General features: G+C 37.1%; 1 protein-coding gene across 1 annotated transcript; it reads right to left on the reverse strand.

Annotated features, from left to right (window-relative positions):
- Positions 1 to 3,209: 3,209 nt before the first annotated feature.
- LOC26535445 lies at positions 3,210 to 5,357 on the reverse strand. Its single transcript, XM_015197416.2, has 4 exons — positions 3,992 to 5,357; positions 3,759 to 3,920; positions 3,564 to 3,708; positions 3,210 to 3,502 (listed from the first exon to the last, which is right to left on the reverse strand). Exons 1-3 carry the CDS (start codon positions 4,919 to 4,921, stop codon positions 3,601 to 3,603), a joined length of 1,200 nt encoding a protein of 399 aa, XP_015052902.1. The 5' UTR covers positions 4,922 to 5,357; the 3' UTR covers positions 3,210 to 3,502; positions 3,564 to 3,600.
- Between the last annotated feature and the right edge of the window lie 6,767 nt (positions 5,358 to 12,124).

Here is a 12,124-nt window from a genome sequence, read left to right on the forward strand (position 1 = left end):
TAAGCTGTACACACATGTTTGCTAAATAATAAGACAATGTCGTCGCAGGAGTTATTGTCATTAAACGGAACCCTGGGACCACATTTATATAGTCGGAAAGACTTTCTTCTGCCTGGGTATAAAAATAGACCTAATTGCAGAAGACATCAAAATTGGCCTGCAACTATTACGTCGTCGATTTTTTAACCCATATTTACTCAATTTCGACCAATTAGGAAGCATTAACAACCAGAATATACTTTTAATCAAAAAACTTAGATTGACCACAAAAACAGCAAATGGATTACTGATTTCACATATCCCCACTAACCACAAAATCATTAACACCATTAAAATAATTCCCTATCCCGACTGTAATGGGTATCAGGTAGGCTATTCAGATCAACAATAAGCAAGACAAAAAACAAGAGAGAACACTATATTCCAGTTCACCAACTATCTGATACCCGTTACTAATCTAGTGGAAGAAAAGGAGTAATTTCTACACTGACAGTTTTTTGCTGTTTGTGGTCGTTAGAGTGGATCCATAAATATATATACTCGTTGATTTTTAGTGTTAAGCTTAACGCTTAAGAATAAGGAATATAAATCCATTCTTTCATTTGTCATAGATTCAATTCCATCGTTACACAATGGCGCAAAAGATACAGATGCTATACAAAAATCAAGTTTTTGATGACAACGGAGCGTTGCATGGGATATGGCATTCTAAAGGTAATAGTTCAAAAGGTTTGAATCCATTCAAATCGGTTCAGTATTTTAGAAGTTACACGTGTTCAAAGTTGAACCTTTTTATACCCGTTACTCGTAGAGTAAAAGGGTATACTAGATTCGTTGAAAAGTATGTAACAGGCAGAAGGAAGCGGTTCCGACCATATAAAGTATATATATTCTTGATCAGGATCAATAGCCCAGTCGATCTGGCCAAGTCCGTCTGTCTGTCCGTATGAACGTCGAGATCTCAGGAACTACAAAAGCTAGAAAGTTGAGATTAAGCATACAGACTCCCAAGATATAGAAGCAGCGCAAGTCGATTCATGTTGCCACGCCCACTCTAACGCCCACAAACCGCCCAAAGCTGCCACGTCCACACTTTTGAAAAATGTTTTGATATTTTTTCATTTTTGTATTAGTCTTGAAAATTTCTATGGATTTGCAATAAAACTTTTTGCCACGCCCACCCTAACGCCCACAAATTGTCAAAAACTCTCAGTGTTTAAGAATCCTTCGCACTTCCACCAGCTGAGTAACGGGTATCAGATAGTCGGGGAACTCGACTATAGCGTTCTCTCTTGTTTGGGTTGCAAAAAACCAGGTATTTTTTGTAGAAAATTCGGATTTTGCGGTCGATTTTAAGGTAAAATATGTAACCGCCCGGCTTGGTTATGGTCTCTATGCAAAGGGTCATCAAATCTCGGTTTAACCAAGGTAGAATAAATTTATAATGTTCTTTACACGTGCAGGAATACCTGATTTACCGAAGTACTAATTTTCACATATTTTTCAACTTTGATGGAAAGAAAACATCGATCTTACACCGACTTATGGGTTTGGAGTATGAGGGGATGTTCTTGAATATGTTCTTTATCATAATTAAAAACAAGAGAGAACGCTATAGTCGAGTTCCCCGACTATCTGATACCCGTTACTCAGCCAGTGGAAGTGCGAAGGAAAGTCTTCAACACTGACAGTTTTTGGCGGTTTGTGGGCGTTACAGTGGGCGTGGCAAAAAGTTTTTTGGCAAATCGATAAAAATTTACAAGACTAATACAAAAATGAAACAAGAGGGAACGCTATAGTCGAGTTCCCCGACTATCTGATACCCGTTACTCAGCTAGTGAAAGTGCGAAGGAAAGTCTTCAGCACTGACAGTTTTGGGCGGTTTGTGGGCGTTAGAGTAGGCGTGGCAAAAAGTTTTTTGGCAAATCAATAGAAATTAACAAGACTAATACAAAACTGAAAAAATATCTAAACATTTTTCGAAAGTGTGGGCGTGTGGGCTGCCTGTTACATACTTTTCAACGAATCTAGTATACCCTTTTACTCTACGAGTAACGGGTATAAAAATATCAAAAAGTTTTTCAAAAGTGTGGGCGTGGCAGCTTTGGGCGGTTTGTGTGCGTTAGAGTGGGCGTAGCAAAAAGTTTTTTTGCAAATCGATAGAAATTTACGAGACCAATACAAAAATGTAAAAATATCAAAACATTTTGCTAAAGTGTGGGCGTGGCAGTTTTGGGCGGTTTGTGGCCGTTAGAGTGGGCGTGGCAACATGAATCGACAAACTTGCGCTGCTTCTATGTCTCTGGAGTCTGTATTTTTAATTTCAACTAGCTCTTGTAGTTCCTGAGATCTCGACGTTCATACGGACGGACAAACGGGCGGACAGACGGCCGGACAGACGGACATGGCCAGATTGACTATGCTATTGATCCTGATCAAGAATATATATACTTTATATGGTCGGAAACGCTTCCTTCTGCCTGTTACATACTTTTCAACTAATCTAGTATACCCTTTTACTCTAAGAGTAACGGGTATAATAAGTCATAATTTTAGAAATGTGTTTACACCCCTGTACCTATCAAATTTCTGAACAGGCAAACATACAGTTGGCACAGGCCACATGTCCACGAACCATGCCTAATGGAATGCATTTGGGGTCTAGGGTTTTATAGCACCAACATATACAGCTGAGTGCAATAAGAGAGAGCATCTGTAGCACCCAAGAAGGAATATACTATGTATGTAGTTTCGGCTAATATCCCTGTTAATATTATTAAACATTATTTATGGATTTGTTTAATTTGTATTTAGTAACGCTTTGCCAGGAAACTCCGACTACGTGACTGCCAACTTCCAGCCTCATGGGTAAAACTTAAGATCTGCGGTCGTCTGGTTTTCCTACGCCGTTTGCCCTGCCAGCTGAGCCAAATGTCCGCCACTCCTTCAAGCCCCACATTCTTTTCGCCCCAGCATAGTCGTCGCCCTAGTGGAACAATTTTACTGGTTTGCCTAATGAATTTATCTGCTCATCAGCATCTCCATAGACCTGCTTGCATGAACCTGGTTGGTGCACCAGCTTGGTCGGGAGTGGGTTGTTTGGTTAAATGGCTTTTGGCATCACAGTAAATAATATGTAAATTTTCAAATGCAAATTATGTTTATTTACGTACATTCTGCGAGTTATATCACAATGAATGATTGGTAAAATGGTTGCATTGGGTGGCAATTTTAGGTTCGTATTCATACAAGCCGAAGAGCAAAAGGAAATTATTAAAAATTTAAGTGATGTTAATATATTTTAATGTTCAGAAATCCATTTAAAATAAAAAAATACCAGGTAGTATGCATAGTCTTTCGCTTCCGTCTTATCAAGGGGTTAATTTATTCAGGAAGCTGCGTATTTCAGTATTTTGCTCATCTCTAGCGAAACCGCACACATTTCCCTTAAACCATTTTATTAGTAACTTAATCGTGTTTTGTTGTTTCTTCCTGTTTGAATCTGGCAAGCAAATAAATTTATGGATTAAGTTTGCTTATAATGGTAATTAATATAAACTTACCGACGTGGACAGCAACAATACGGAGACAAAAATATTATTATTTATCCTCTGTGCTGCTAAACTCTTCTTTTAGCAACAAAATTTCGTCTTTCAGATGACGAATAGCCACAATCAATGTTATTATTATCATCTGAACGCATATCACCTACAAGGAACTTGTGTAAAAGCTATTCTTGATCAAACCTAAAAACTTACCAAACTGACGTAACTGATATTTAACTGAAAAGGCCCAACAAATTTACTACAAAATTTGGTTTCTAAAACACCTTTTAAATCTTTTGCGATAGGTCTGAATTTTTTTGATAACAATTTCCTCTGTGCCAGCAAGAAACCTATAGCCTCAATAAAGTTTCGCCGCTGAGAGATTGTTTTTAATAGTTTTTAATATCTACACAAAAAATGTAATATCAGTATTATCTTTATTTTACCTCGTTCTCCATCATAAACAAAACAACCATCAGGCAGATGTAATCACTGACAATACAGGCGTATATGGAGGCATTTGCCGCATAAAAGATTCTTCGCTTGCGGCCGTCGAACAAAACGGACCAAGTATTCCAGTAGTATGTAAAGGAATAGATTCCTCCCAAAAGGCAGTTTGCGTACAAGGCAAAAAGAAACATCATAGAATATTTTAAAGTTTGGACAAAAATTAAAAAACTGGTTCCCAGAATCTCGAGTTTTGTCTTTAAATTTTCCAAGCTTTTCGTAGAAACAGTAACAGAAGTGGAAGCAATATTCGCAGTGTCCTTCGTCAAATTGGCACTTAACTCCTCTTCTACATTTTTCTTAAGCTCTTTAAGTTGTCCTCGACTCAACCAAGAGAATACTATGTACAATCTCAGTGACCCAGCTAAAATAAGATGAGGAAAGAATAGAGCCATTCCAAGCATAGCATCTTGCACGGGAGGTGGCTCAAATTTCATTTCATATGCTATGTAGATCACGAAACAGCAGAGTATCCAAAAGGTTGAACACAATAAAACGTAGGCCAGGCCCTCATCTTTTTTAAATTCGGAATTCCTAATTGGTAGAGCTTTCAACAGGGAGTTAACAGCACTCACAGATTTCACCGAAGAATAGATCACATAAAGAAATGCTTTTGCTCCCAAAATAAGCTGCATCCTGATTAATCCAAATAAAAAAGGTGATATATCTTGCAAAACATTTAGTGTAGATGACGACGTATCGAAATGTTGGGAGAAGCACGCGGCATAAACCACTCCGAGGCCAAAGATGTAAACTACACTGGGAAGGAAAAATCGGAATCTATGCGACTTTTTTTCAAACCAATGCCTTTGATAACCCATAACTAAAAGCATGACGTTTGTTGTTCTCAGAATGCGGGAGTTATTCATGTTAATTTATTTTTTGAAGCTACACACTTGCCGACCGGAATAATACTGATGAGTTTGGTTATGGGGCAACAAAGCTTAACGGTAAATTAAATTTGAGATCGTATCTGGCTATCGAGCTGCGACGAACTACAGTAATTATCGCCAAAAACCGGGCAAAGTCCAAATAAAATTACTTTTTTAGTACCTTCATTTTTAGCAGGAGCTTTACAAATGTGAAAGTTTAATTTTATGCCGTTTTGGAACATTAGTAATGGTCCATACTGAGTTCTGATAAGGCCAACCAGTTTACTATAAAACAAGAGAGAACGCTATAGTCGAGTTCCCCGACTATCTGATAGAGAGAAGAGTCTTCAACACTGACAGTTTTTGGCGGTTTGTGAGCGTTAGAGTGGGCGTGGCAAAACGTTTTTTGCCAAATCAATAGAAATTTACAAGACTAATACAAAAATAAAAAAAACTATCAAAACATTTTTTAAAAGTGTGGGTGTGGTAATCAATAAACTTGCGACAGGCGGACGGACGGACGAACATGGCCAAATCCACTCGGCTTTTGATCCTGATTAAGAAAATACTATTTTTATTTATACTGCTATTTTTGTTTTCGCCTCTTTGTAGACCTTGCCGCCCAAAAAAATTATTTTTCATTTTTTGATGGGAAAAATATCTAGCATTATGCGAAAAATCTGAATTTCGTACCATCGGTATCGCAACCTTAATTTATTTGATCGAGAATAAAATACGTAGTTACTCTACGAGTAGCGGGTATAAAAAGGGAGAACGTATAGTCAAAATTGGGAAACTGGAAAAAATTAGCAATTTATACAAACCTTAAAAAATCGAGATCCCAAGTCAGACTATGCTTTACGCATCCAGTTTCTTACAACATTCCTCGAAATCAAGATATTTTAACTATAATTACAATGAAATTTGTAATAAGCTTCATCTTCAAGGAACTAAATTTCTATTCCAAAATTGTGTTTAATTAGTGTTGATCTTCATTTAGAAATTCTAACAGGTAATAGAACCAAAAGACTACATTAAGAAAAGATTCCGGCAAGACTAAAAAGTATACACATGTGTGTGTCAACATACGATAAAGATGCATGTCGGCAAACGAAAGAACACTTCGTGGAACAGATGTTTTGTGACGCTTCAATACCGCCATGTCAACATTAAAAATTAGAAACAATTAAAAAGCCGTCCCGGCGTTTGCCAGACTTAAATATTTGCCAGCTGTGTAAGATTTCAGCTCTCAGCTGCTGTTCTTTCATCCGCCTATCGTGTTGATTTTGCGAGACGCAAAAGGCAAACAACGGGTGTACCATATTGAGATCTGTTGAGAAGAGGGGTTGTGATTGCATTCTAAGTAACACACGGGCGTCATTTGCTAAGTAAAAATCTTCCCTCGCGCAATCTTAAATTTTAACTAGTGGTATTGGTGTTTACTAGCACTTTTCAGAATATTCTAAATTCTTTGGTAATGGCAAACTTGAATATATATACATTACTTAAAGTAAAGCAATTGCAATTTAAATAACGAAAATAATCACAAATTCCGCGCACACAACTGCGAGGCAGATACCCAACAAAATAGTTAAAATTAAAAAAATCAAACAACTTAAATATGACCTTGCCGATCATGAATGTATTTCAGTATAAAGATTGAAACGCATTAAATGGGACATTTGCGAAAGTATTTTCACTTGCCAGATAAAGTATGCGTACACATTCAACTTTACGAAAAGAGTATATATATTTTAGCGATAATGACTTTATGTTTATACCCGATACTCGTAAAGTAAAAGGGTATACTAGATTTATTGAAAAGTATGTAACAGGCTGAAGGAAGCGGTTCCGACCATATAAAGTATATACTATATTCTTGATTAGAATCAATAGCCAAGTCGATCTGGCCATGTCCGTCTGTCCGTCGGTATAAACGTCGAGATCTCAGGAACTATAAAAGTTAGAAGAATGAGATTTAGGAAGCGGAGTCCTGGTCCAGGAGTCCAAGTCGCAAGTTTGTTGACCGAAGCTACCACGCTCACCCTAACGCCCACAAACCGCCCAAAGCTGCCCCCAAATTTGAAAAATGTTTTTTAATATTTTTTCACACTTTAAATTTCTATCGATTTGCCAAAAATCATTTTGCCACGCCTACTCCTACGCCCACAAGCAGCCAAAAACTGTTAGTTTTGAAATATCATAGCCGGGGAACTCGACTGTAGCGTTCTCTTTTGTTTTATATTTAATTATATTATTTCAGTGTTTCTATCAATATGCCAGAAAAAAGAAAATGAAAATTTTCTGTTCGCACTTCCACAAGCCGAGTAACTATCCCCTGATAGTTAATGAACTCGACTATAGCGTTTCCCCCTGTTAGTATTTAATTCTAGTATTTCCTATACTTAAAGCAGTACACGTATTTCTCTTCAGTGTTTTCAGGTATAATTGAAGATCGAAATCCTTCTCTTATTTTTGATCAGATACTAAGCAGTCTTTGCCGTAGATTACATATCTTTGGATATCTGCTTACCCTGGTTACCCTGGTTACCCTGGTTTACCCTAGCTTTAAAAACCGTGTTACGCACAACGATGATGCGGGCCGATGGAGATCCAGCTCGTGTTGGACGAGTGATCAGGAAAACTTGATGAATTTTTGGTATTTTTAGTGTTTTTGGCTTGGTGCAAAAGCTGATCTACCGAGGGTGGGTCCGTCCATTTTATTCAAAAACTTCCGGAGCTACGCTACGTTACGTGTTGGTAAATCTTTTTTTCCCTACGCCCGGCCGCTACCTCCAAACTGATTTATGCCCCTTGATGGACGACAGGATTGGGCAAGGATGCAACGAGTGCAACCGAACAGGCATCGCGCAGAAGAAAAAAAACACCAGTGAAATTGAGGGCGCATAAAAATTTATGCATTTTCATTGATATGCAAAGCGCTGTTGCAGGCCGAAGATGAAGAAGAGAGAAGAGAAGAACTTGTGTGTGCGCTTCCGTTTCCGCTGCAGTGCAATGGGGTCGAGGGTGGTCTGGTAAAGGGATGGATTTCAAAAGGGGGTGGTCATGCGTAGGTCGACATGTTTGGCGTATTGCCGAATTGCATAATATGCACTTTTTCATCGGCCATCCGCCAAAAATTTACAGCCCTACACACATCGATTTATTGCCTGACAATTGTCCCAAAACCTCCAACACTACAACAATGGGAATGCCATCGTCGATGTCCATCGTTCTACGGATTTGCGTTCATGTCCGTGTCCCAGCCTTGGTTATGTCCTGGAACCGGTTAGAGTTATGACTGGTATACGCTGCTGGCGACCGATTAAATGTGATTTTCCATTGCAATTCGCGTGTTTTTTTTCGGGGTGGATTCCATCACCGGATTTTAATACAATTTTGGAAGGCATATCCTTAGTATGTTGAACAGGGATCGCGATACGTCCGTATTTATTCAATGACTCAAATTTCGTATGAAAAATAACTTTATTAATATTGGCAAACATGAAAAATGAGAAAGCAATAATCGTACACTTTTATGACCAGCAATTGGAAATGCAGTAACAAGGAAACAACTATAGCAAGAGCAACATTTTATTTGTAAACAAAGTGGAAGTGCATAGGAGAGACTTAACCACTAACATTTTTTGAGGGTTTGTGGGCGTTAAAAGGCGTTAAAGGTTGTGGGCGTGCCAAAAACTTTTTTTTTTAAACCTCTTTCCAAAGTATGTGAGTGGCGGTTTTGGGCAGTATTTGGCCGCGGCAAAAAGTACTCCTAGAGTAAAAGGGTACTAAACTTTTTTTGTAAATACACATGTAACAGACAGAAAGAAGCGCTGACCCATGTTGCCACGCCCACTTTATCGCCCACAAACCGGCCAAACTGCAACGCCCACAGTTTTGAAAAATTTTTTGTTATTTTTTTTCATTTTTTTGTTAGTTCTGAAAATTTTTATCTGTTTGCCAAAAGACATTTTGACACCTTACCTTTTGAAACATTTTATAACATAACATGTTTATACGTAGGAGCCAAATAGCTTTAGCATGTAGTTCCCGATGTCTTGACGATTATATGAACAGACAGACAGAAGAGTTGAAAAACGAACATGTCTTGTGAGCCTAATACAGAAATAGGTTATTAGATCGAAAAACATACAAAATATAACTATCTATAACATCTCAATATATATATAAAAAAGGAAGCTAGCTAATACAAAAACAAGAGAGAACGCTATAGTCGAGTTCCCCGACTATCTGATACCCGTTACTCAGCTAGTGTAAGTGCGAAAGACAGTTTTTGGCGGTTTGTGGGCGTTAGAGTGGGCGTGGCCAAAAGTTTTTTGGCAAATAGATAGAAATTTACAAGACTAATACAAAAATGAAAAAATATCAAAACATTTTTCAAAAGTGTGGGCGTGGCAGCTTTGGGCGGTTTGTGGGCGTTAGAGTGGGCGTGGCCAAAAGTTTTTTTAGCAAATAGATAGAAATTTACAAGACTAATACAAATATGAAAAAATATCGAAACATTTTTCAAAAGTGTGGGCGTGGCAGCTTTGGGCGGTTTGTGGGCGTTAGAGTGGGCGTGGCAACCTGAATCGACAAACTTGCGCTGCGTCTATGTCCCTGGAGTCTGTATACTTAATCTCAACTTTCTAGCTTTTGTAGTTCCTGAGATCTCGACGTTCATACGGACAGACGGACAGACGGACAGACAGACGGACGGACAGACGGACATGGCCAGATCGACTCGGCTACTGATCCTGATCAAGAATATATATACTTTATATGGTCGGAAACGCTTCCTTCTGCCTGTTACATACTTTTCAACGAATCTAGTATACCCTTTTACTCTACGAGTAACGGGTATAAAAAGCTTATATAGTATATCCTTGCAGCAATTAAATACTTTTACAGGAAAGAACTCCAAGACCAGTTCTCTGACTATCAGATAACCCTTACTCAGCTAGTAGAAGTAAGAAAAAGAAAGCTGAACAATATTGAGGGGTTATCGATAGAAATTGGCAAAAAAATAATCACATTAAAAACCAATTTAAAAATTTTTTTTAGAGTGTAGGCTTGGGTTTGTGGGCCTTAGAATGAGCGTGACAACAAGGCTCAACAAACTTGCGCTGCGTCTTTGTAGTCTGCATGCTTATTCTCAACATTCTAGCTTTTAAAGTTCCTGAGATATGGACGCTCATACTTTTTAACGAAACTAGTAAACGCCTACACTCCACACTTAAAATCGACGGGTAATTTGCCTTAAAACTAAGGACACTTGCTTATAAATAAAGCAAAGAAAAAAAATGAGAGAGAGAAAGGTGTATTGTTCTGGTTTTACGCTTCACTTTATTCTCAAAGAGCACATAGAGAAGAGCAACGGATATGTTCTCCGTTTTCGTCGGACTTTCGGAAATATTATTTGTGCATAAATTGTTGTTATGAAAAGTACATTACAGCAGACGTGGACGATGGAAGTGGGAGGCAAAGCCTTTCCTAACTTTTTTTCTGGTAGGTACATGTAATCTTTAAATTTGGTGTATATAAATACATAAATAATAAAACAATAATAAGGTTAATAATAAATAAATATTAATATAATAACTTACATACATTACTAGATTCTTTCCCTTTTTCCCCAATCTTTCAGTCTTAATGCGTAACTTATTGAAGTGGGACCAGTTTCGATGAGAATCGGCAAAAAACTTAAGTACATTATATCATTATATAATATTTTCTTTCGTATTCGCACAGTTTCCTTCAACAATATCACAAATATAAAATAAAAAGTTATATTAAGGCTAAGATTTATTTTTATGTAATATATATTTATTTATACAATTTAGGAAAAACTAAATACATCTAATAAAAATATTTATATATATATACATATATATGTATGTACATATGTGTATATGTATATATGTATATGTATATATATACATATATATATATAAAGTCCACTATATATATATAAATTTAAATTTAATATATAAATTTATATATATATATATATATAAATTTATATATATATATATATATATATATATATATAGTGGACTTTAACTTTAGTGGAAATCACCCCTAAATGCAAGTAAAATCGCCATACATTTCAAAAATTCTGTCCTAGTTCAAAGTCATCCTACCCTAAACGAGAAAAATGGACCCTAGAATTAAACAAGAGAGAACGCTACAGTCCAGTTCCCCGACTATCTTACCCGTTTCGCTGGTGAAAGTGCGATGGTGAAATTTCAGCACAAACAGTTTTTACGGCTTGTGGGCGTTGGAGTGGCCGTGCCAAAAATTTTTTTCGCAAATCGATAGAAATTTACAAGACTAACAAAAATGTGAAAAAGTATCAAAACAATTTTTCAAAGTGAGCGTGCCAGTTTTGAGTGATTTGTGGGCGTCACAAAAAGTTATTCTGCAAATCGATAGGAATTTACAATACAAATATGAAAATATATCAAAACATTTGTCAGTTTTGGCAGTTTTGGGTTGTTTGTGGGCGTTAGATTGGGCGTGGCAACATGAACTTGCGATGCGTCTATGTTACTGGAGTCTCGATGCTGAATCTGAACTTTATAGCTTTTATAGTTCCTAAAATCTCGACGTTCATACGAACGGATATGGTCAGATCGGCTCGGCTTTTGATCCTGATTAAGAATATACATATATACTTTATATGGTCGGAAACGCTTCCTTCTGCCTATTACATACTAGAATACCCTTTTACTCTACGAGTAACGGGTATAAAAAGACTCGCCCTATATTTAAAACATTTTTTTAACTCAAGAAAATTCACCCTAACAGTAAGCAAGTTTGAAGGTTTAAAACTTTCTTAAATAAGGGAAAGTTGGTTTTGGGGCGTTTTTTTGAGTTTTAGGACGAAAAGTGTGGTTTTAGGGCGATCGTATTAGGGCAGTGTATAAAAAACTGGTGTATATAAAATAAGAACACTTTATAACCAAAACAACGAAACTAAAATAATAAAAAATTTAACTAAATATCCGACTGATCCTGTGGAACCTGTTTGTCTTAGTGTAATATAATTCGAATTACTCCAGAAGCTAGATGAAAACAGAGTTCTTACTTCTATGCAATCGTTTTTAAAGTCCAGACAGGGAAATGCATTCCAGAGGTCTTGTTGCCAAAATGTTGTGTCCAAGTGTTTAATGCTGCTTTAGCCGTTAGGGAAAA

This window comes from Drosophila yakuba, chromosome 2R (assembly GCF_016746365.2).
Source record: "Drosophila yakuba strain Tai18E2 chromosome 2R, Prin_Dyak_Tai18E2_2.1, whole genome shotgun sequence".
Taxonomy (NCBI): domain Eukaryota; kingdom Metazoa; phylum Arthropoda; class Insecta; order Diptera; family Drosophilidae; genus Drosophila; species Drosophila yakuba.